This window comes from Lipotes vexillifer, unplaced genomic scaffold, assembly GCF_000442215.2.
Source record: "Lipotes vexillifer unplaced genomic scaffold, Lipotes_vexillifer_v1.1 scaffold617, whole genome shotgun sequence".
Lineage (NCBI taxonomy): Eukaryota > Metazoa > Chordata > Mammalia > Artiodactyla > Lipotidae > Lipotes > Lipotes vexillifer.
The window spans coordinates 1,552,386-1,579,828 of record NW_006771417.1 but is presented as its reverse complement, the minus strand read 5'-3'; the positions used below and the strand labels follow the sequence as shown (position 1 = coordinate 1,579,828).

The window sequence follows — 27,443 nt, the reverse complement described above, 5'->3', positions numbered from 1 at the left end:
GGAAAAAAAGGAGAAAGAGTGTAGGACTAACGAAATAGTTATATGAATAACAGCTGAACCAAATTTCACAAATTTGCTAAAAAACACAAACAAATTGAAGAAACTGAGCAAACCCCAAAGAGAGTAAACCCCAAGAAATCCGTGCTAAGACACATCATAATCAAACTTCAGAAAACTAAAAACAAAGAAAAGTCTTAAAAACAGGTGGAGAGAAACATCACATTACCTATAAGAGGAATAATGATTCAAATGACAGTGGAGTTCTCATGAGAAACCATGAAGGCCCAATGAAAGTGGCACAGCATTTTTGAAGCACTGAAAGAAAAGAACTATAAACCCAGAATTCTGTACACAGCAAAAAACATCCTTCAGAAATGAAGGTGCAATTAAGATAGATGCTCTCAGATGAAGGAAAACTAACAATTTGTCACCAGCAGACTTACCTTGAAAGAATGGCTAAAGTAACTTCTTAAAATAGAAAGGAAATGATAAAAGAATAAATACTGAAACATCAGGAATGAAAAAAGAACAATTGAAAAGAGTAAAAATATGGGTAGATGTCATAGATGATCCGCATAAATAACACACTTTGAGAAGTGAACTCCAAGCTCTCTGCACTTGGATCCAATAAGAAAGCAATAATGAGTCTGAGGTTCTTGGTTGGGTCTCAAAGGAGGTCCAGAAACACATGAAATTCCTGCACAGAGGAGGGCATTAGAGATGTTAGTGGCTCCATCCAGCCTGGAAGCCTTAATCCTCCTACACACAATTCTGTAATAATGAGATCCATTCCATTCAGTCTGCTTAATTATGATATTAGCATCACTTCCAGATTTTAGGGGGCTGCCACCCATTTTCCTTCTCTTGAGATTTCTCTTAATTGGAATATTTGTGAAAGGCACTCATCATAGGCCACACTAGTGGGATCTAAAGGAATGACAGATATGGAATATTACTTTTCTCCTTGTCTCTTAGTTGGGGATTAAACATCAAAACGAAGCATAATGTATAAAAAGTACACCTGACCTCTAAACAGAAGTGTTACTCACATCCATGCAAGGCTTTCTAAAAGGAGGACTTCTCACCAAAGAGCTCATAGAAGACAAGGTTAGAGATGGCTTAGTAGGGCATTGTAAAATGTAAGGGACTTCATTGTAATCAGTGCAATGACACTTATTAGTAACTTATTTCCAAAGCCTGGGCCCCTTCAGCAATTGTTCATCATTGGCTTCAGTGAAGACTGCACCTTCAAGGCTTAATATGTGATGTGAATGCAGAAGGTGGTCTTGAACGCAGCCTCAAGACACTGAAATTCTGAGATGGGACGTTACTTAAGAAGTGATGTCCTTCTCTGACTTTCACATGCCTCACATCTACACTTAGGATGATGATGTGCTCCCTCACATGGTTGTTTAGGAGGATGCAATGAGATGAAGTTCATAAAGCACTTATTAACTAAGTTCCAAACATGCACTATGTGTTCCAAACATGCACTATGTGTTCCCAGCAAGGGAGGATGTTATCACCATGTTATAAATACACATAATAATGTCCTTAAATTAATAAATATAATGTTTGGTCATACTCTGGAGAAAAATCAAATATATGTGTCTTTTATAAAAATTAGTCTCACAAAGAAATAAAACCTTAAAAAATAGAATATTTTTTAAATCATATATAGCAGACCACAAAACATATCTAGAAATGAGGTTTGTCTAAACAGGCTAAAGAGATGAATAGGAGTCAAAGGGGATACAGGGTAGCCTAGATGTTATATGATGGGGTCCAACACTGAAGAAGAAAGGAGAGAAGCTAGGAGGTTGCTGATAGACTAGGGAGAAAGGGAAGACAGTGGACAAAACATATTGGAGATTTAAGAGCAGCTATAGTAAAATGAGAGGATAGGAAGTCCTGTCCAGATAAAAATATACTGGATTGGATTCTTTACTTTTGTAAAAGAAAAACTATAGGGAATCACAAAATCCTGGTTTTGGAAGGTAACTGAAACTGCATGAACGTACGGGTCTCAAATTGTTAAGGAGGTCCAAAAAACGCAGACCTAAGAGAATGGCTAAAACAGAAAACAATGGCAATAGGAGGTATTAACAATCATGAGAGTCTGAAACTCTCATACAGTGCTGGTTCTGAGAATGCAAAATGGTACAGCCACTCTGGAAAAGTTTGGCACCCCCTTATAAAGTTATACATACAATTACAGTCTACTCAATAATCACCCTATTTATTCTAGAGAATTAAAACTATGTTCACACAAAAACCTATACACAAATGTTCCTAGCAGCTTTATTTGTAACAGCCAAAAACTGGAAACCCAAATGTCCTTCAACAGATAAACAAAGTTGGTACATCCATATAATAGAGTACTACTCAGCCACAAAAATGGAATGAACTATTGATATATTAAACAACTTGGATGAATTTCAAAGGCATTATGCTAAGTGAAGAAGCTGGTCTCAAAAGGTTACATACTGTAAGATAACATTTATATAACATTCTTAAAAAGACAAAGCTGTAGTGATATAGAAAAGATCAGCGGTTGCCAGGGGTTAAGGGTTAGGGAGAGGGTATGACTACAAAGGGACAGCCCATAGGATTTTTTTTTTTTAGAGTTAGGGAACTGTTCTGTATCCAAGTTGTGGTGATGGGTATACTAATCTATACGTATGTTAAAATTCATAGGACTGAACACCAAAAACCAATCAACTGTACTACATGGTAATTTACAAATAAAAATTTTAAAAGAACTCAGTCAACATTAAAGAAGAGCAGGAATTCAGCACAATAGTCACTTTCCTCATAAAGCTCTTTACTACCAGTTAATGAAGAAAGGAAATTGGTGGAATAAAGACTGCTATTACCATACTTAAGTGATATTTTATGATAGCTCTCAGGAACATAAGAACATTTGAGACATTCACTTTCATCCTGATGTAAAGAATAAAGAGATTACTAAAGCAATGACAAAAATGATGCCAGTACAATAATTTCTATGGCTATGATGGTTCTATGAAACCACACAAATTTAAATACATATGCCAGCATAAGGCTAAAACTTGTGATTAATTAATTGTTGAATGGGATTCCCACTGATTACCACTTGGGTAGGTATAAATGCTCTTTTTATAACAGTTTTATTGAGGTATAGTTGATATACAATAAACTACATGTATTTAAAGTATATAATTATCAATATTTTGATATATGTATCCTGCTACAAAATCATCATCACCACAATCAATCTGGTGAACATGGTGATCATGCCAAAAAAATTTCCTCATGCCCCTTTGTAATCTATCGCTCCCTTCCTCTCTGCCCTCAAACTCCAGAGCACTCCTTTCTATCACCATAGATAAGTTTGCATTTTTTAGAATTCTATATAAATAGAAACATAAAATATGTACTTTCTTTACTTTGGCTTTTTTTAGCTTGGAAGAATTATTTTGAGATTCCTCCATATTACTGGGTGTAGAGGCATAACCTGAGAGATACTGAGGATTCAGTTCCAGACCACTGCAATAAAGTGAATACTGAAATAAAGTGAGTCATGCAATTTTTTTTGGTTTCCCGTAACATAACAGTTATGTTTACACTATACTGTAACCTATTAAGTATGAAATAGCATTATGTCTAAAAAACAATGTAAGGGGGGGGGACCTTCAAGATGGCAGAGGAATAAGACATGGAGATCACCTTCCTCCCCACAAATACATCAAAAATACATCTACATGTGGAACAATTCATACAGAAAAACTACTGAATGCTGGCAGAAGACCTCAGACTTCCCAATAGGCAAGAAAATCCTCATGTACCCGGAGAGGGCAAAAGAAAAAACAGAGACAAAAGAATAGGGACAGGACCTGCACCTCTGGGATGGAGCCGTGAAGGAGGAAAAGTTTCCACAAACTAGGAAGCCCCTTCACTGGCAGAGACGGGAGGTGGGCGGGAGGCGGAGCGGGGAGCTTCGGGGCCGCGGAGGAGAGCGCAGCCACAGGGGTGCGGAGGGCAGAGCGGAGAGATTCCCGCACAGAGGATCGGGGCTGACCGGCACTCACCAGCCCGAGAGGCTTGTCTGCTCACCCGCCGGGGCAAGTGGGGGCTGGGAGTTGAGGCTCGGGCTTCGGAGGTCAGATCCCAAGGAGAGGACTGGGGTTGGCTGCGTGAAGACAGCTTGAAGGGGACAACTGCACCACAGCTAGTGGGGAGGGAGTCCGGGAAAAAGTCTGGACCTTCCTAAGAGGCAAGAGACTATTATTTCGGGGTGTGCAAGGAGAGGGGATTCTTTCCCTGTCTGTCCACAGAAAGCAGAGCAAAACCTAAACGAGCTCCAGAGATGGGTGCGAGTCGCGGCTATCACCTCGGACACCAGAGACGGGCATGAAACGCTAACTGCTGCTGCAACCACCAAGAAGCCTGTGTGCAAGCACAGGTCACTATCCACACCTCCACCCCAGGAGCCTGTGCAGCCCGCCACTACCAGGGTCCCGCGATCCAGGGACAACTTCCCCGGGGAGAACATACGACGCACCTCAGGCTGTCGCCACGTCACGCCAGCCTCTGCCACTGCGGGCTCCCCTCACATCCGTACCCCTCCCTCCCCCAGCCTGAGTGAGCCAGACTGCCCTAATCAGCCGCTGTTTTAACCCTGTCCTGTCTCGCTGGGAACAGAGGCCTGAAGACAACCTACATACAGAGGTGGGGCCAACACCAAAGCTGAACCCCAGGAGCTGTGCGAACAAGAAAAGAAAGGGAAATTTCTCCCAGAAGCCTCAGGAGCAGCGGATTAAAACCCCAAAAACAACTTGAAGTACCGTGAATCTGTGGAATACCTGAATAGAAAACGACTCATCCCAAAAAGAGGTTGTGGACGTTGGGAGCAACTGTAGACTTGGGGTTTGCTCTCTGCAACTGATTTCTTTCTGACTTTTATGTTTATCTTAGTATAGTTTCTAGTGCTTGTTATCATTGGTGGATTTATTGATTTGATTATTCTCTTCTTTTTCTTTTTTTATTATTACTACTTTTTTATTCTAATAGTTTTTTTAAAATTTTATTTTCATAATTTTTTTAACTTTCATTATTTACTGGGTTTTTTTCTTTCTTTTTTTCTCCCTTTTCTTCTGAGCTGCGTGGATGAGAGAGGGTCTTGGTGCTCCGGCCTGGTGCCTCTGAGGTGGGAGAGCCGAGCTCAGGACACTGGACCACCAGAGACCTCCAAGCCCCACATAATATCAAACAGCTAGAGCTCTCCCAGAGATCTGTGCCTCAACACTAAGACCCAGCTCCACCCAACAGCCAGCAAACTCCAGTGCTGGACGCCCCATGCCAAAAAACGATCAAGACAGGAACATAACTGCACCCATTAGCAGACAGGCTGCCTAAAATCATACTAAGTTCACAGACACTCCAAAGCACACCACCGCACGCAGTCCCACCCACCAGAAAGACAAGATCCATCCCCACCCACCAAAACACAGGCACCAGTCCCCTCCACCAGGAAGTCTACACAATCCACTGAACCAACCTTACCCACTGGAGGCAGACACCAAAAACAACGGGAACAATGAACCTGCAGTCTGCAGCAGACCCCAAACACAGTAACTTCAACAAAATGAGAAGACAGAGAAATATGCAGCAGATGGAGGAACAAGGTAAAAACCAACCAGACCAAACAAATGAAGAGGAAATAGGCAGTCTACCTGAAAAAGAATTCAGAGTAATGATAGTAAAGATGACCCAAAATCTTGGAAACAGAATGGAGAAAATGCAAGAAACATTTAACAAAGAACTAAAAGAACAAAGGAGCAACGAAACAATGATGAACAACACAAGAAATGAAATTAAAAATTCTCTAGAAGGAATCAATAGCAGAATAACTGAGGCAGAAGAACAGATAAGTGACCTGGAAGATAAAATAGTGGAAATAACTACCACACAGCAGTATAAAGAAAAAAGAATGAAAAGAATTGGGGACAGTCTCAGAGACCGCTGGGACAACATTAAACGCACAAACATTCGAATTATAGGGGTCACAAAAGAAGAAGAGAAAAAGAAAGGGTCTGAGAAAATATTTTAAGAGATGATAGTTGAAAACTTCCCTAACATGGGAAAGGAAATAGTCAATCAAGTCCAGGAAGCACAGAGAGTCCCATAGAGGATAAATTCAAGGAGTAACATGCCAATACACATAGTAATCAAACTATCAAAAATTACAGACAAAGAGAAAATATTAAAAGCAGCAAGGGAAAAGAAACAAATAACATGCAACAGAATGCCCCATAAGGTTAACAGCTGATCTTTCAGCAGAAACTCTGCAAGCCAGAAGGGAGTGGCAGGACATATTTAAAGTGATAAAAGGGACAAACCTACAACCAAGATTACTCTACCCAGCACGGATCTCATTCACATTTGACAAAGAAATTAAAACCCTTACAGGCAGCAAAAGCTAAGAGAATTCAGCACCACCAAACCAGCTTTACAACAAATGCTAAAGGAACTTCTCAAGGCAAAAAACACAAGAGGAGGAAAAGACCTACAAAAACAAACCCCAAATAATTAAGAAAATGGTAATAGGAACATACATATCGATAATTACCTTACATGTAAATGGATTAAATGCTCCAAGCAAAAGACACAGACTGGATGAATGGACACATAAACACGACCCATATATATACTGTCAACAAGAGACCCACTTCAGACCTAGGGACCCACAGACTGAAAGTGAGGGGATGGAAAAAAGATTATTCCATGCAAATGGGTATCAAAAGAAAGCTGGAGTAGCAATTCTCATGTCAGACAAAATAGACTTTAAAACAAAGACTATTACAAGAGACAAAGAAGGACACTACATAATGATCAAGGGATCAATTCATGAAGAAGATATAACAATTGTAAATATTTATGCACCCAAAATAGGAGCACCTCAATACATAAGGCAAATGCTAACAGTCATAAAATGGGAAATCGACACCAAGACAATCACAGTATGGGGCTTTAACACCACACTTTCACCAATGGACAGATCATCCAAAATGAAAATAAGGAAACACAAGCTTTAAATGACACATTAAGCAAGATGGACTTAATTGATATTTATAGGACAATCCATCCAAAAACAACAGAATACACTTTCTTCTCAAGTGCTCATGGAACATTCTCCAGGATAGATCACATCTTGGGTCACAAATCAAGCCTCGGTAAATTTAAAAAAACTGAAATCGCATCAACTATCTTTTCTGACCACAACGCTATGAGACCAGATATCAATTACAGGAAAAAACTGTAAGAAATACAAATGCATGGAGGCTAAATATGCTACTAAATAACTAAGAGACCACCGAAGAAGTCAGAGGAAATCAAAACACTATCTAGAAACAAATGACAATGAAAACACGACAACCCAAAACATATGAGATGCAGCAAAAGCAGTTCTAAGAGGGAAGTTTATAGCAACACAATCCTACCTTAAGAAACAGGAAACATCTCAAATAAACAACCTCACCTTACACCTAAAACAATTAGAGAAAAAACAAAAAAACCCAAAGTTAGCAGAAGGAAACAGATCATAAAGGGCAGATCAGAAATAAATGAAAAAGAAATGAAGGAAACAAAAGCAAAGATCAATAGAACTAAAAGCTGGTTCTTTCAGAGGATAAACAAAATTGATAAACCATTAGGCAGACTCATCAAGAAAAAGAGAGAAGATTCAAATCAACAGAATTAGAAATGAAAAAGGCAGAAATACAAAGGGACACTGCAGAAATACAAAGGATCAGGAGAGATTACTACAAGCAACTATATATGACAATAAAACAGACAACCTGGAAGAAATGGACAAATTCTTAGAAAAGCACAACCTTCTGAGACTGAACCAGGAAGAAATAGAAAACATAAAAAGACCAATCACAAGCCCTGAAATTGAAACTGTGATTAAAAGTCATCCAAGAAGCAAAAGCCCAGGACCAGATGGCTTCACAGGCAAATTCTATCAGACATTTAGCGAAGAGCTAACACCTATCCTTCTCAAACTCTTCCAAAATATAGCAGAGGAAGGAACACTCCCAAACTCATTCGACGGGGTCACCAACACCCTGATACCAAAACCAGACAAAGATGTCACAAAAAAAGGAAAACTGCAGGCCAATATCACTGATGAACACAGATGCAAAAATCCTCAACAAAATACTAGCAAACAGAATCCAACAGCACATTAAAAGGATCATACATCATGATCAAGTGAGTTTTACGCCAGGAATGCAAGGATTCTTCAATATACAGAAATCAATCAATGTGATACACCGTATTAAAAAACTGAAGGATAAAAACCATATGATAATCTCAACAGATGCAGAAAAAGCTTTTGACAAAATTCAACACCCATTTATGATAAAAACTCTCCAGAAAGTAAGGCATAGAGGGAACCTACGTCAATATAATAAAGGCCATATAAGACAAACCCACAGCCAACATCGTTCTCAATCGTGAAAAAATGAAACCATTTCCTCTAAGATCAGGAGAAAGACAAGGTTGCCCACTCTCACCACTATTATCAACATAGTTTTGGAAGCTTTAGCCACAGCACTCAGAGACAAAAAAGAAATAAAAGGAATCCAAATCTAAAAGAAGAAGTAAAACTGTCACTGTTTGCAGATGACACGATACTATACATAGAGAACCCTAAAGATGCTACCAGAAAACTACTAGAGCTAATCAATGAATTTGATAAAGTAGTAGGATACAAAATTAATGCACAGAAATCTCTTGCACTCCTATACACTAATGATAAAAAAATTGAAAGAGAAATTAAAGAAACACTCCCATTGACCACTACAACACAAAGAATAAAATATCTAGGAATAAACCTACGTAAGGAGACAAAGACCTGTATGCAGAAAACTATAAGACAGTGATGAAAGAAATTAAAGATGACACCAACAGATGGAGAGATATACCATGTTCTTGGATTGGAAGAATCAACATTGTGAAAATGACTCTACTACCCAAATCAATCTACAGATTCAATGCAATCCCTATCAAACTACCAATGGCATTTTTCACAGATCTAGAACAAAAAATTTCACAATTTGTATGGAAACACAGAAGACCCCGAATAGGCAAAGCAATCATGAGAAAGAAAAATGGAGCTGGAGAAATCAGGCTCCCTGACCTCACACTACACTACAAAGCTACAGTAATCAAGACAGTATGGTACTGGCACAAAAACAGAAATGTAGATCAACGGAACAGGATAGAATGCCCAGAGATAAACCCTTGCACACATGGTCACCTTATCTTTGATAAAGGAGGCAAGAATATATAATGGAGAAAAGACAGCCTCTTCAGTAAGTGGTGCTGGGAAAACTGGACAGCTACATGTAAAAGAATGAAATTACAACACTTCCTAACACCATACACAAAAATAAACTCAAAATGGATTAAAGACCTAAATGTAAGGCCAGACACCATCAAACTCTTAGAGGAAAACATAGGCAGAACACTCTATGACATAAATCACAGCAAGATCCTTTTTGACCCACCTGCAAGAGAAATGGAAATAAAAATAAAAATAAACAAATGGGACCTAATTACACTTAAAAGCTTTTGAACAGCAAAAGAAACCATAAACAAGACAAAAAGACAACCCTCAGAATGGGAGAAAATATTTGCAAATGAAGCAACTGACAAAGGATTAATCTCCAAAAATATACAAGCAGCTCATGCAGCTCAATATCAAAAAACAAACAACCCGGGCTTCCCTGGTGGCGCAGTGGTTGAGAGTCCGCCTGCCGATGCAGGGGACGCGGGTTCGTGCCCCGGTCCGGGAAGATCCCACGTGCCGCGGAGCGGCTGGGCCCGTGAGCCATGGCCGCTGAGCCTGCGCGTCCGGAGCCTGTGCTCCGCAACGGGAGAGGCCACAACAGTGAGAGGCCAGCGTACAGAAAAAAAAAAACAAAAAAACAAAAAAAAACAACCCAATCCAAAAATGGGTAGAAGACCTAAATAGACATTTCTCCTAAGAAGATATACAGATTGTCTATAAACACATGAAAGGATGCTCAACATCACTAATCATTAGAGAAATGCAAATCAAAACTACAATGAGATATCATCTCACACCGGTCAGAATGGCCATCATCAAAAAAAATCTACAAACAATAAATGCTGGAGAAGGTGTGGAAAAAAGGCAACCGTCTTGCACTGTTGGTGGGAATGTAAATTGGTACAGCCACTATGGAGAACAGTATGGAGGTTCCTTAAAAAACTAAAAATAGAACTGCCATATGACCCAGCAATCCCACTACTGGGCACATACCCTGAGAAAACCGTAATTCAAAGAGTCATGTCCCACAATGTTCATAGCAGCACTATTTACAATAGCCAGGACATGGAAGCAATCTAAGTGTCCATCGACAGATGAACAGATAAAGAAGATGGGACACATATATACAATGGAATATTACTCAGCCATAAAAAGAAATGAAATTGAGTTATTTGTAGTGAGGTGGATGGACCCAGAGTCTGTCATACAGTGTGAAGTCAGAAAGAGAAAAACAAATACCACATGCTAACACACACATATATATATGGAGTCAAAAAAAAAAAATGGTTCTGAAGAACCTAGGGGCAGGACAGGAATAAAGACACAGACACAGAGAATGGCCTTGAGGACACAGGGAGGGGGAAGGGTAACCTGGGACGAAGTGAGAGAGTAGCATTGACATATACACTACCAAATGTAAAATAGATAGCTGGTGGGAAGCAGCTGCATAGCACAGGGAGATCAGCTTGGTGCTTTGTGACCACCTAGAAGGGTGGGATAGGGAGGGCGGGAGGGAGACGCAACAGGCAGGGTATATGGGGATACATGTATACATATAGCTGATTCACTGTGTTATACAGCAGAAACTTTACAACACTGTAAAGCAATTAATACTCCAATAAAATGATGTTAAAAAATAAAAGAATAAAAAACAATGTACATCCCTTAATTTAAGAATATATTTTATTGCTAAAAACTGTTAACCATCATCTGACATGCAGGGTTGCCACAAATCTTCAATATATAAAAAACAATATATGCGAAGTGCAATAAAGTGAAGCACAATAAAACAAGGCATGCCTGTGTTAATAGTTCATTCCTTTTTACTGCTGAGTAGTATTCCAATGAATATATAGCAGACTATTTTTCCATTCATCTGTTTATGGACATTCAGGTTGTTCCCATTTTTTGGCTCTTACAAATAAAATGTCTTTGAATATTTTTGTACAAGTCTTTGTGTGGACACATGCTTTTATTTCTCTTGGCTAAATACCTAGGAGTAAACAGCTGGGTCATGTAACAGGTATATGTTTAACCTTTTAACAACTGCCAAGTTGTTTTCCAAAGTGGTTGTTACATTTACATTCCCCTCAGCAATATATGAGAGTTCTAGTTGCTATACATCTTAGCCAACGCTTGATGTGGTATTTTTAATTTTAGACATTATAGTGGGCGTGTGGTAGTATCTCATTTTGGTTTTAATTTGTATTTCCCCAGTGACTAATGATATTGAGAGCATGTTTTCACATGCTTATTTACCATCTGGACATTTTATTTGGTAAGTGCCTATTTAAATATTTTGCCCATTTTTGAGTTGTCCTCTTATTATTCAGTTGTAAGAGTTCACTGTAAGCTGTATAGAAGTCTTCTGTCAGATATATGTTTTGCAAATATTTCCTCCAAGTTTGTGTATGACTTGCCTTTCATTTTTGTAGCAGTGTCTTGTGAAGAGCACAATTTTAAATTTTGATGAAATCCAAATTATCTTCTTTTATACTTGATGTTTTTTGTGTCCTATTACAAAAATCTTTGCCAAACTCAGTAAGATTTTCTCCTGTATTTTATTCTTGAGTTTTAGAGACTTAGGTTTTACATTTTGGTCTAATACACATTTAGAGTCAATTTTTATACACTGTGCAATGAATGAGTCAAAGTTTATTTTTTATGTACAGATATCCAATTGTTACAATACCATTTGTTGAAGACTATCTTTTCCGTCATAGAACTGTCCTGGCACCTTGGTCAAAAATCAATTGACCATATTTTAGTGGGTGTTATTTCTACTGTCTCTATTCTGTTCCATTGATCTATGTCTAACTTTACATCAATATCACACTGTCTTGATTTACTGTAATTTTATTAAGTCTTAAAATCAGTTAAAATCCTCAACTTTTATTCTTTTTCAAAATTGATTTAGCTATCCCAGATCCCATGTATTTTCATATAAACTACAGAATCTAATTGTCAATTACTGTCAAAAAAAAAAAAAAGTAAGCCTAGAAGGAGTTTTGTTGAAATTGTATCAAAACTATGACCAATTTGAGAAGAACTCACATCCATACAACACTGATTCTTCCAGTCCATGAACATGGCATATCTCTCCATTTATTTACACCTTCTTTAGTTCCTCTCAACAATACTTTTGTAGTTTTCAGTATATAGATCTTGCAAATCTTTTGTCAATTTAGCTCTAAAAGCTCCATATTTTTTATACTTCTGTAAATGACTGTTTAATTTCAATTTCCTAGTATAAAGAAACCCAATTAATTATTATACTGAATTTGTATCCTGCAACCTTGCTAAATTTGTTGGTTTTAGTAGCATTAATGTATATAACATTCATAAAGATTTTCTACATAATTAATCATGTCATCTGCAAATAAAGATGGCTTTACTTCTTCATTTTCAAACTGTATGCTTTTTATTTTGTTTTGTTGCCATATTTGACTGACTAGAACCAGGATTAGCAAACTACAGCCTGTATGCCAAATCCATCCCACTGCTTGTTTTCATGCAGCGTGCAAGCCAAGAATGGTTTTCACATTTTAAAATGTTTAAAAGAAAATCAAAGAATACTATTTCATGACACGTGAAAATTATATGAAATTCAAATTTCAATATCCATAAATAAAGTTTTATTGGAACAGAGACACTCACTCATTTATGTACTGTCTACAGCTGCTTTCAGGCTAAAGCAGCAGAAACCATATGTCCCACAAAGCCTGAACTATTTACCATCTGGCCGCTTATGGAAAATTCTGCTGACCCCTGGGCTAGAACCTCCAGTGCAATGTTAAACAGAAGAAGTGAGAACAGACATCCTTCCCTGTTAACACTTAATCCCTCATATTTCACAGGAAGAATGGGTTTAAACCATGGATGAGAAATAGCTATTTGGTTTACACTCAAAGCAGGAACTTTTACTCAAGGCTCATTTAATATCATTTAATATTTATTTTCCATATATGCATGAATTACTTCCAGATTAATATAGGACAAAACCATCCTCACTGTTAATCTTGACTTCAATAAAACTAATAAGACAGTAGCATGCTATGTAAAACATATTATCAAGACAATTTTTAGAAAGTACACAACAGATGATAAGAAGTACAGCTGACTCTTGAACAACATGGAGGTTAGAGGTGCTGAAGCTTGGCACAGTTGAAAACCCGCATAGAATTTATGGTTGGCCCTCCATATCCCTGGTTCCTCTGTACGCGCACAACCATGGATGGCGTGGTACTATAGTATATACTACTGAAAATGAAACTGCGCTTAAGTGGACCCAGGCAGTTCAAACCAATGTTGTTCAAAGATCAACTGTAGAGCAACAGTTTATGACAACCTTTTAAAAACAAGTGGGAAGAAATTTTTTTCTACTAAAAATCTACCACTATTTTTTATTCAGAGTAATATACTGAGGAAAGCCACTTCAAACCATCACTTTCTATACTGAAATATATATAAATAAATGACTTATCTGTTTCAATAAAAAAATAACATACCCACAATAAAAGGCAGCCATAAGCATATAAGTCAGAACTTGGAGAAGCAGGTTTTCCCATTTTCAATTCAGGTGACAGCAAACTCAAGTCACCAACCATCATGTTCACTGAGGCTCGCTGACTCTACAAAAACAGTAGGTTAAATATTTTAAAGGCAACACAGTTGAGGCAGCATTCTGTGAAGTAATCTGCATTTAATCAACACAAAAAATATTCATTTGAAATATTTTATTCTCTCTTGCTTTCAAATATTTTTACCTAATTTCCACTATTATAAATTGCTCTTAAAATCAGTCTCATGAAATTAACAGGGAGACTATGGTTACATTTCACATTATAGACTCCAGCAGATTAAAAACTAAGAACTAGTGATTCTTTAAGAATTTGGTACTCTTTTGTAAAAAAACACACTTCATAAGGGCTAGAGGCAGTGCTATCTTCTAATTCTGAAAATTCTAAATAACTTTTAAAAACCACAAGTCTACAAAGTACTTCCTTACTGACCATTTTCTAAGTACACCATTTCCAATGTGTCAAAGGATGATGAATGACAAGAACATGAACCCTGGATTCAGACAAACCTTGACTGCAATTCCCATGCTGCCATTTATTTGCTATTTGACCTTGGGCTTTAACCACTTTGAGCCTAAATTAATTAATTTGTAAAAAGGAAATTAATTAATTTGTAACTACTTTACAGAGTTATTGTAAAGGTAAAGGTAATCAGCACAATAATTACCTAGCACATATCACTACCATCATTATCCTTGCTTCTCAGAGTGTGGTCCAAAGACCAGCAGCTACAGTATCACCCGGGAGCTTGTTAGAAATACAAAATCTCCATCCCAGAAATGCTGAATAAAAATCTGCATTTTATGTACACCTGAAACATATAGTATCATATACTAGTTTTACCTCAATTTCTAAAAATTGCATTTTAACAAGATCCCCAGGAGATCCACATGCAGTATGAAGTATGAAAAGCAATGTTCTTGACTACAGTCTGATTTTCAAATTACCCTTCCTGATTAGTACTTCAATCTGAGAGTAGGGTGAAAAATGCAGCAAAAGGTGAGTTTAATCAATATTTCAAAGTAAATAATTTTAAATAGAGATTAAAAACAATGTTTTGTTGGGTAATAACAGCTGACAAATCAGTATAAAACAGGAAGAATTCTTTGGAGTCATATCTATAGTTGTGCAAATGGCATGTTCAAAAGGTAAACTAACCAGGATCCCTATGAATTGAGAACTTTTTAAAACTCACAGTTCAGTTATTTTTCTTAAGATGTTATCCTAATTTTCATATAAATAAACATAAAATAAACATTTCAGCAAATCTACTATGTATAAATCCTCTATAATCCAGCATTTCAATATAGTTTTACATTTCTATTTTCTCTTCTTTTTGAGGTACCACATGAACACCACTGAAACTGTACACAGACAGGTGACGTTATCCTGTAACTTGCAGACGACCAACAAATAAAGCATTATGGGGACTTCCCTGGCAGTCCAGTGGTTAAGACTTTGCCTTCCAATGCAGGGGGTGCAGGTTCGATCCCTGGTCAGGGAGCTAAGATCCCACAGGCCTCACGGCCAAAAAAACCAAAACATAAAACAGAAGCAATAACTGTAACAAATTCAATCAAGACTTTAAAAAAATGGTCCACATCAAAAAAAATCTTTAAAAAAAATTAAAAAGCATTATGACTTTTACTAGTCAAAAGGGAACTCCTCAGACAATAAAATATTGGCAAGGATGTTGAAAAACTGGAATCCTCATATATCGCTGATGAGAATGAAAAACAGTGCAGCCACTTTGGAAAACAGTTTTGTTCGTTAAATGGTGAAACACAGAAGAGTAACCATATAACCCAACAATTCCACTCCCAAGAAAACATATCTCCACACAAAAACTTGTATACTGATTTTCATAGCAGCATTATTCATAATAATCAAAAAGTGGAAACCCAAACGCCCACAAACTGACAAAGGTAAAAACAAAATATGGCATATCCATACAACGAAACATTATTTGGGCATTTTTAAAAGGGAATGAAGTTTAGACACATGCTACAAAATGGATGAACTTTTAAAACATTACGCAGAGTGAAATAAGTCAATCACAAAAGGCCACACATGATTCCATTTATAGGAAATGTCCAGAATAGGCAAATCCATAGGGACAGAAAATGGATTAGCTGTTTCCAAGAGGCTGAGTAGAGAAAGAAAGAGGGAGTAACTGCAAACTGGTATGGAGTTTCTTTTTGAGGGTGATAAAAAATGTTCTGGAATTAGACAGTGGTGATTGATGCAGAACTTTTTGACCATATTAAGATTAGTAGTGAATTATACACATTATGGTATGTGAATTATATCTCAATAAAGCTGTTATTTTAACAAAGAGAACTGCTCCCTCGTTTTTTTTTTTTTTTGTGGTACATGGGCCTCTCACTGTTGTGGCCTCTCCCATTGCGGAGCACAGGCTCTGGACATGCAGACTCATGGACCTAGCCGCTCTGCGGCATGTGGGATCTTCCCGGACCGGAGCACGAACCCGTGTCCCCTGCATCGGCAGGCGGACTCTCAACCACTGCACCACCAGGGAAGCCCCTCGTGACTGTATTTTGAAATTGCCCATTCTACCAAAAAGAAAAAAAAAAAAAAAGATCACAATATGCTCTTTAAGTGTCTGATTTTGTTATTCCCACAAACTGCCTCTTCTGAGGTAACATGACACCAAAATTCACAGGCAATGTCATCAAACTAGAACTTGAATTAAGTGGAAAAGTCCAAGGTTCCCAAGTTTCTAAAAATGCCCATGAATCAAAAAATAGCAAAGTATGTATATCTAAATTTAATCTATCGAGGGGGAGGGCACCAGTAGACTGGGAGACAGGAGATGGCCACCCAGTTTTCCTTGTGTACTTCCAGCAACTAAATGTTTCTTGATGAATTAACTGATTAATGCTAATGTTGTCAATGCCACTGACTGTAATTTCAGGTTGCTCCTAAGACTTACGGTTAAAAAATATAATGCACAACTTTAGAAACTCTTGTTCCAGCACCCACCTGATAACACATATTGCTTGCACTATATGACACACCTTAACTGAAGGCAAAGGTCTTATAATAAATTACCATATGATGTAAAAGTGCTGAACTACTGCCTAACAATACTAAATAATACTAAATGAAGTCTAGAACTTATTTACAAAACCACTATATTTTACCACAGATTTGGTGAAGTCAAAATCTCCAACAATTCCCTGTTGACGGTTTAAAGCAAATACATTGTTCTGATGAAGTGATCCATGAATTATGTCAGCCTTGTGCAATGTATGCAGGCCCTGGGCAACACCTTTCATGACCTTTAAAGCTTCCTACAGACAAGTGCATACAAAAGAAGTCAGGAAGTAGACAAATCATTTTAACAGCTGAACATTTTCTCTAATTAAAAGACTTTTCCAGAAGTGACTAAGCTTCCTCCAAATGAACCTTTAAAAAGAATACAGCATAGAGAAAGAATTAAAGGACAGAAGTCCTGATTATGTAACTGGTAATACCATGTGGTGTGTGTGTGTGTGTGTGTGTGTGTGATTTAGAGACTACAGTCTCTAAGAAGACTTGGATTACAAATAATGAGCAGAAGGCATCTAAAAAAGAAAAAGAGACTGAAAAAGTATTACTGGGTAGCAAGAATCTGGGCATCCTTTATTGTTATTACTAATTCAAATTTATGATAGAAATTAAAGCTATTGCTTAAAACTTAAAATACCAAGTGCTATACTACACAATTTACATACAGTACAACTTAATAGTTATAAGGATAGGCTTTGGTGCCAAAAAGACCCAATTCCAAGTCCCAACTCAGCCACTGGATGAGGGACCCTGTGCAAGTCACATTAATCTCTGTGAGCCTCATTTTTCTAATCTGTATATAATAGGATAACTCATATCACAGGGCTGATATGACAATTAAATAGAATGAGTCAAAACTGTACACAGTATAAAGCATGTAGTATATCCTCAATAAACTTTAGATGTTATTTTTCTCATTTAATACATCCATGGAAATAAGGTTTTTTACTTACTTCTAAAGTTAAAGGCATGCTGGATTGAATAGCACTTAGGTTTGCCCTAGGATAGTATGGGACCATCAGATAAGCCATAGGATCAGACTGAGAAGCAAAACAGAGAAGGAGAATCTAAGTGAAAAATTCTTCAATATATTTTTAGTATACAATGACTGTACAAAATAACTTTTCTGGAAAGAATTACTTCTGTGCTGTGCAAAAGCTTTTAAGTTTAATTAGGCCCCGTTTGTTTAGTTTTGCTTTTATTTATTTTGCCTTGGGGGACTGATAGGAGAAAATATTGCTACAATTTATGTCAGACTGTTTCTTCTACGTTCTCTTCCAGGAGTTCTATGGTTTCATGTCTTACATTTAGGTCTTCAAACTATTTTGAGTTTATTTTTATATATGATGTAAGGGAATGCTCTAATTTCATTGTTTTACATGCCCAGCACCACCTTTTGAAAAGACTGTCTAATTAAAGTTAAAAGCCTTTGCACAGCAAAGGAAACTATCAATAAAATGAAGACAACCTATGAAATGAGAGAAAATATTCACAAATGATGCAATTAACAAGGGGTTAATATCCAGAATATACAAAGAGCTCATACAACTCAATATCAAAAAACAATCAATAAATGGGCAGAAGACTTGAATAGACATTTTTCCAAAGAAGACATACAGATGGCTAACAGGTACATGAAAAGATGCTTAATATCACTAGTTATTAGAGAAATGCAAATCAAAACCACAATGAGGTATCACCTCACACCTGTCATAACGGCTATCATCAAAAAATCTACAAATAACAAGTCCTGGAGAAGATGTGGAGAAAAGGGAGCCCTCATACATTGTCAGTAGGAATGTAAATTGGTATCGCCACTATGGAAAACAGTACGGAGGTTCCTCAATAAACTAAAAATAGAACTACCATATGATCCAGCAGTTCCACTCCTGGGTATATATCCGGAAAAAACAAAAAAAACTTATTCTAAAAGATACATGCACCGCAATGTTCATAACAGCACTATTTACAATAGCCACGACATGAAAGCAACCCAAATGCCCATCAACAGATGACTGGATTAAGAAGATGTGGTAGATATACAATGTGATATTAGCCATTTAAAAGAACGAAATACTGCCATTTGCAACAACATGGATAGACAATATCATGCTTAGTGAAATAAGTCAGAGAAAGACAAATACTATATGATATCACATATGTGGAATCTAAAAAATAATACAAATGAATGTATATACAAAACAGAAACAAACTCACAGACATAGAAAACAAACTTGTGGTTACCAAAGGGGAGAGGGAAAGTGGGAGGGACAAATTAGGGGTATGGGATTAACAAATACAAACTATTATATATAAAATAGATAAGCAACAAGGATTTACTGTTTAGCACAGGGAATTATACTCATTATCATGTAATGGAATATAATCTGCAAATATACTGAATCACTATGCTGTACACTTGAAACTAACACAATATTGTAAATCAACTATATACTTCAATTTTAAAAAATTAAAAGGAATTAATTACTTCTCTAAAGCTTGGAGCTAAAACGCACTTTAAATAAAATGTTTTCTGCAAGAGATTAGCATAAAAACTTTACCTTACACAAAAATAGGAATATCAATGGTAGCAACCCAGACTCTTCTTTAGCTTCTCTCCAAGCTCTGTGATACGCGGCTGCTCTCTGAATTACCCTGGCTTCTGTGTCGACATCCACAGAATAGCCCTTGTACCAAAAAAAAAAAAAAAAGAGGGATTGGCAATTCCAAGATTAAAAATCTCACTCTAATTATATATCATTCCAACTTAAATTAGATTTTTATATAAGTTAAAATATATCTAAATTTATTTTTTAATACTTTTTCTATCTGCTTTAAATGATATGATATAGAAAGAAAAGAACATTTCTACCAGTAGCTTAATATACACTCTACAATATGCACTCACTAAAGCCAAAGTAATTATCGTACTATCATGATTAACAGTTTTCCAGGTCAATGAAGAGAAGAAATCAAAGAACAGAAGACTGTGTTGGCAAAATATTTGAGATTTCAAAGAGAAATGTAAGAAAAACAAGAATTTTAAAAGGCTCTTGGCTAGAATGTAATAAGTTCACCCGAAAAAAGGAAAGCAAGTATATTCTATTAAAGACATACATTATTTAGGGAAATGAGAGAAACTTTAAATTCAAAATTAGTTTCGGCAACCACACTGGAAGCATAATCATCATACCAGTCAATTCACGTAATTTAGAAAATAAACAGTGGGTCTTTACTTTCCTGAAAAGTACCACCACCACTCCCCTTTGTACTTCTGAATCTCCCACAAGTCCAAAGAACTTACCTTTAAAAGAATTATCTGCCCGTTAACCTCAGAACATACCAAAGGACGCTTCCCGCTAAGTTCCTTCATGGGCTCAGCATCAAGAAGATCCCTTTCCAAGCTCATTGTAAGAAGACCACCAGAGTTCTAGGCACAAGTTTTTGTTACAGTTGAGGAATCCAAATAATCCCAGCACTTTTAAATAATCAACAAAATTAGTTACATACTGTTAGATGGATTGGACATCAACCCTACTGGAGACACCAATAAATAAAAGTATTTAAAGTTTCATATTTTTTCTATTTCCTGGCTCTTAAACTCCCACCCAAAATGTAATGACCATATATTTAATCATTGCAACAGCTCTCTAACAGATTCTGAAGATGACTGGGATAAACCAGACGTGCTTCCAAGGGACCCTGATGTTTACTTGGAAAACTTCATGTGTTTCCTAAAAAATATTAAAATGATGACAAATAAAAAGGAGACAATGGGAATGAGATGTCTAAAAATTATGACTACTGTGAACTCTAACACCCCTGCCTCTGAAGTGGAATCCTCAAAAGCGAAAATGGCTTTTAAATAATTTAACTCTACTAGGTATTTCTGCTACTTTTTAAAAGGAATAATTTTTTTGCACTAAAACATGACTATCAACATTTTAAATCAAGCTGAGTTTTACTATGGTTTTACTATGGTAGAGTTTTAGTAAGAGGGGTTGTGAAATTATTTTGTTTTTTTTTTTTTAAGTGTTGTCAGCATATTTAAGTAAGCCACAATACATAATCTACAGGGGTTTCCTAAGGATACATCACAGGAAAACATCTTAAAATAATTAAAGGCATCCATAAGCCACAATTCGAACCTTTTATAATCTTCCACAATAAAACAGATTAGCATATTTTTAAAATTAATTTTCAAGTCCTATATAGCACCACATATTCACTCACCCATCCTATAAGAGTCTCTAAGCAAGAGTTAAGTAATTGCAAGGAAAACACTACATTATTTTAAAGTTTAGTCTGAAAAAATTATACAGTAAATGCTTTAACAATTTATGGGACTTATTAATCTTACATATTTATGAGTTCACAAGTCTATGTGAACATCCCTTTATGTACTGTATTTAAGCTATTATCATGGACTTAATGACAATCTTAAAGAATACACATCTTGGGATTCCCTGGTGGCGCAGTGGTTAAGAATCCGCCTGCCAATGCAGGGGACACGGGTTCGAGCCCTGGTCCGGGAAGATCCCACATGCCATGGAGCAACTCAGCCTGTGAGCCACAACTACTGAGACTGTGCTCTAGAGCCTGCGAGCCACAACTACTGAAGTCTGCATGCCTAGAGCCTGTGCTCCGCAACAAGAGAAGCCACCGCAATGAGAAGCCTGCGCACCACAACAAAGAGTAGCCCCCACTCACCGCACCTAGACAAAGTCCCATGCGTAGCAATGAAGACCCAATGCAGCCAAAAATAAATAAATAAAATTTAAAAGAAAAAGAATAAACATCTCATCTAGTCCCTCATCCCTAGCAGACAACATAAAACACAGAGCTAACAGATTCTGCTCTGAGAGCCGAAGTTTACCAATCCTGCTCCACAGAGTCCTTCTAATACACTGATCTCTCAGACTTTGAATCCTGCCTGCTTTAATTTAAAAGATAAATTCTGTTTAAATTCCTCATGACTATCAGTGTCCTGCTTTTTTTTTTTTTTTGTGGTACACGGGCCTCTCACTGCTGTGGCCTCTCCCGCCGCGGAGCATAGGCTCCAGATGCGCAGGCGCAGAGGCCATGGCTCACAGGCCCAGCCGCTCCACGGCACGTGAGATCTTCCCAGACCAGGGCACGAACCCACATCCCCTGCATCGGCAGGTGGACTCTCAACCACTGCGCCACCAGGGAAGCCCAGTGTCCTGCTTTTATTCTAACCTGGAACAGAAGCTAAACTGCTTCATCACTTCAAAAAATAAACACCTGTAATTCAAATAAGTGCCATGCAATGTATTGAGTGGGTATGAGGAAAAGAGAAAACAAAGAAAAACATGCAAATTGATATAAAAATTGATATAAAAATAAAAAACATGCAAATTGATATAAATATAGTATGCAAGTATTAAAGACAGTCTTGAGAAAAGTTCTAATAATATCTAAAAAAAATTCCTCAGGAACATTTTCATAAAGTAAGGATATTATAAATTTAACACTAACACATAATTTTAACGTCATCACTTTTCAACACTCTCTGCATAATAGTAATTCTCAGGGGAAACAAAGCTTACCATGTACTTAAGTAATCCTATTTCAGGATAAAGTAGAGGAAGCTCAGGGAACCATTTCTGTACCAAGCTATTCAGCTTCTCCTAAATTTAAAAAATATTTTTATTATAGATCAATATATATTCAATTGCGACATGTTGGTATCTCCCTTATTATAAATCTAACAAGATATATAATCTAATAATATATATAACCTCATAAAATACATAATCACTGATTTTGCCTTCTACTACAAGAAATATTAAATGAAAAGCAAGAGTCATTTGGTTCTAAATTACCATCTTACTAACAGAAGAAAAACTTAATTACCAATTTTAAGCTTAATATACATATACAGGCACAATACCTTGCCTAAGGTCAAAAGTCCATACTCACTCACAAGCTAAAATGAAAAAGTGTGATGAAAAACCAATTTGAGTCATAAAATTGTCACTATTTCTCAAAACAGTAGAACACATCACAAACACAGAACAAAACAGAACACAGTAACATTTCAAAATAATGGCTATTTCATTTTAGGAAGAAAAAAATCATAAAAGCCTTGAAAGAAAAAATTAACATGTAGCTCTACAAAAGCTACTTTGAAGCAAATGTGTAAATTGAGAATCCTTAGAAAAGTCACATCGCATGTTTATTCAGTAAAACTTCTAGATACTTATCAAGTTCCTGGGAGATAGCTATTTTATCCAAGGTTCATAAGGTGAACAATGAAGCACACACAGTCAGATAAGTTTGCTAAAAAATGCATAACACTTAAAATGCCTATTATTTTCATAGTATTTTTATTTTTCAGAGGCACTGTTTCTTATCTTCTTTCCCATAACATCCCTGAAACATAAAATACAATATTCTCTCCATTTTAAAGACAAAATATGCTGACTGACTCTTCCAAAGTCACAAAAAATCATGGTAGAACTTTCCCCCAACCCAGTAGTTTTATTTTGTTGTATTCTTCAAATAAATTATGATGCCCTATTAATGTTTTCATTGCAGTTTTAAGCTAAAATGATGTTCATACAGATTTTAATAAAGGAAAAAATCTTTAGGCTTTATCTTCAACAGAAAGCAAGCAATATGCAAAAGTGTCTGTTATGATCTCAATTCTTGTAAAAACAAGCAGAAAGCAAACTAAAAGGAAGTAAACTCAAAAGTTAAATGTGATTATACTACCGTTACCACTGAGTGAGAACATTACAGATGATGTTTCTTCTTCCTTATACTTTTCCATAATTTTCACATTTGGCACAATGGTTATGAATTATTTTGTCATCAGAAATTAATTTCTAAATTCACAAACATTACTATACCAACTTAACTATGCCAATATAATCTTTGATCTTTTGATTACAGTACACTTCATAAAAATGGATATTTGAATTCAATTTTTAAAGTAAAAATTAAATCAAAATTTCAAAGCATCAAATACTTACATATTCCTCCTGCTCATGATAAATTTCCTGAAAGACACTATTCTGCAACTGAGTTATTTCTTGTTTTATTTCCTCAATCTCAGATCCATCATGGTCATCGGACTTTAATCAGAAAGAAAAAAGTGACCTTATAGACTTATGAAAGTAGACTCAAAACAAGTCTTCCTAGTAAGAATTAATACAACTTCTACAGCAAATCACTCTGCCTGATTTCTATGTATCCTTCTATACCTAGCACATAACAATCTCTCATAACACTTGTCGAATTAATATTTATTAGCTTATTCTAATCCTGACTTTTCCAAAACCTACAAAAAGGAATTATAAAAATAAAGTCATAAAATTAATTACATAGGTTTTTCTTATCTCTTAATTTGCTGTACATTTTCTCTAAGATGACCAACTGCCACCATAAAGTAAATGTCAAGAATAGGAACCAGAATACAATTAAACTCCCTGGAACCTTTTTCTATGTAAGATTTGATTTTTAAAAAATTAGTAAACATGTGGCATGTCTACTACAGGAAATACAATGTAGGACTCACAATGACTCCATAAAACTCTAAGATAATTAACAAGCCTCCTTTAAAGGTACATGTTTTCAAAGTTAGATGTTTCTATAAAAGTTAAAAAATTAAACTAAAAAAGACCCCATTCCCCACAGCCCAAAATAGGATAAAACTAGAAAAATTTTAAACTATTAAATTAGCTCTACTCCATGCTTAAATGCTCCAATGAGGAAGAAAGCTAACTTAAATTGGATTAAGATATAAGGTAAATCCCTTTGACAAGTAAATTCTTTGTTCAAGGAAACAAAGAATGCCAGTTTATTCACAGCTTCAAGCCTAAAGGAGGTTTAGTCCAGTTTAAAGTGTCCTAATTCTTCCAATTCTATTATAATATGAAAACAATTTAAACTATTTGCAAGAAATAGTATGTCCAGCCATTAAAAAGAGAGCTAACAAAAGACATCCTGATCTTTACAACAAAATTCTGCCTTTGGGGGAGTACCCCATTGCCTCGCAGCATGTAGTAGGCTTGTTTTTAATAGATATAATAACAGTCCATTATCAACAGTTTTTTAAATTACTCGAAAATGCTTACCTTACTAACAACCAAGGCAACCATGTAAAATGTTTTTTTAAAACACTTCATGACATGGGAAAATGCTTACACTATTAACGTAGTAATTTTATTTAAACACAAACACAGAAGGGAAAAATAAAATGTGAATAATTTTAAAGAGTGTATTTATGCATTACTCTTATGCATAAATAAAATGAGGTACACACAGAGTTCAGTAAGAACCAACTGTTTCCTTACTTCTTCCAAATTATTCTTTTCAACCAATTTCCATCTCAGTCGAGCCTTTAAGCTTTTCAGTGTCTTTTTAATGGACAGCAAGTGATCCACACTGGGGCTCTTATTTAAACATTCAATAATCTGTTTCTTAAACTAAGTGAGAGAAAGAGTTGTTATATTTTCAACACATAGACAACAATATTAATCGAACAGTCGCTTCCTGACCACTCATTAATTCTCTATTAAGATTCAAATAGTATTTACTGAGTTCAGATTGAAATAAGAAATTCTTCAATTTTCAACAAACCAATTCTACCCACTGGTTTCTTAATTATCCACATATCTATTTAGAAGAGTATCATCCTAGCAATCAAAGAAACAAAGGGAAAAAATATTTCAAGCTGAGACACACAGTGAGACACACTTTGCTACAGAAAATGCAAATTGAATTTCTAGTGAGGATGTAAATTGAAATTACCCCTCCCAAAAGTAGTTTGACAATATGTATCAAGTTTTAAGAATGTTCATTCCTTTTGACTTAGTAATTAACAATTTTTAGGAATCTATTTGAGGAAATACACACAAAATTATGTACAAAGATTATGTACAGGGCTCCCCTGGTGGCGCAGTGGTTGAGAGTCCGCCTGCCGATGCAGGGGACATGGGTTCGTGCCCCGGTCCGGGAAGATCCCACATGCCGCGGAGCGGCTGGTCCGTGAGCCATGGCCGCTGAGCCTGTCAGTGTCTGGAGCCTGTGCTCCGCAACGGGAGAGGCCACAACAGAGAGAGGCCCGCGTACCCCCCAAAAAAAGATTATGTACAGTGTTATTTATGGTAAAAAAAAAAAAAGGAAGTAATCTTAACATCTGATAGATGAAAGGTTAAATAACACTGTACATCTATGCAAGAGATGTTTTAATCACTCAAAATGCAGTATACAAGAATTATTAATCATACGGGCAAATGTTCATAATACACAATTAAATGAAGAAAACATTTTCAAAATGATGCAGTGCACATAATATTCATACATACATACAAGTCACCATTCACAAAGGAAATACTCTGAAACTAGCAGTGAGTATCTCTTAAGCAAAGGGGACTATAATCAATGTTTTTATTTATCTTTCTGTATATAGCAAGTTTTCTACTGTAAACTTGTATAGGCAAAAAGAAAATGATAGAAGTTATGTTTTAAAGGACATAAGAAAATCAAAGATTTAAGACAATAAAAAAAATCTCAATATATTTATATCAGTGAAATGCCATTTCCACTACAGGATGAATTTAATTATATACCAGCTAACAATGGCTATAGTGTTTTTCTAGCAATAGTAAATAATTTATCTACACACTGGGTATTAAACTACTTGAGAAAAGTTTAAATATTAAAAATTTCAAAGCATCAGTATATAAGACCAATAATATAAAGCATAATCCAACCTCAACACTGTCCTTGTACTTGGATTGTACTGTGGCAATAAGCCTTTCCTCTGAACGGATCTTTTGCACTACTTGACTATATGTATTTAAAGTGATCTCCTTGTCTGCATCACCTTGCTCCTAAATGAAATCATACACACAGATTTATATACAAAGGAATACAGAATAGTTAAAACCTTCGATAACAATGGATACACTTTAAAATGGTATCCTTAACGAATTTCTATATCTATTTCAAAATATTTCTTAAACATAGATATTTTTCTAGGGAGAAGAGAGATTGATATCAAAGATGTTCATATAGGAAATTTTATTCCCATAACGCTATTATACTTAAAGCTGTCTGAAGTAGAGTGTTAAAGGAAATCAGGGATACTGTTATGCTAAATGTAAGAACTAAACAATATATAGAACTTCAACACTTTATTTTTAGATATCTGTTAACAACCACTTCTAAAATCAAGCCTGGCAAAACCATCTAAATAAGGACAATTTGACAATAGGGAAATATAGTAATGCGTATCTTTTAATGCCAATCTTTATAAAATCACAAAAGGTAAAGAGAAACAAGCAAAATAAAGAAACATAACCAATGAGACTTTGGTAAGCAGCCTGAGAAACTGGTTAAGAGTTCCAGTGAGCAATATTAACATTACAAAATACACTAATTTTTAACTTTACACAGCAAAAGAGAGTATACACAGTAGGGAA

The 27,443-nt window shown here is 36.0% G+C and overlaps 1 protein-coding gene across 1 annotated transcript in view; it reads right to left on the bottom strand.

Moving 5' to 3' along the window:
* STK31 (serine/threonine kinase 31) overlaps positions 1–27,443 on the bottom strand; it is a 91,292-nt gene that overhangs the window by 15,154 nt on the left and 48,695 nt on the right. Inside the window, 9 exon segments of the mRNA XM_007446750.1 lie at positions 13,846–13,968; positions 17,082–17,231; positions 17,943–18,029; positions 19,551–19,676; positions 20,294–20,419; positions 22,560–22,640; positions 23,988–24,089; positions 25,311–25,442; positions 26,733–26,852. Of these exon segments, the coding sequence (XP_007446812.1) occupies positions 13,846–13,968; positions 17,082–17,231; positions 17,943–18,029; positions 19,551–19,676; positions 20,294–20,419; positions 22,560–22,640; positions 23,988–24,089; positions 25,311–25,442; positions 26,733–26,852 (1,047 nt within the window).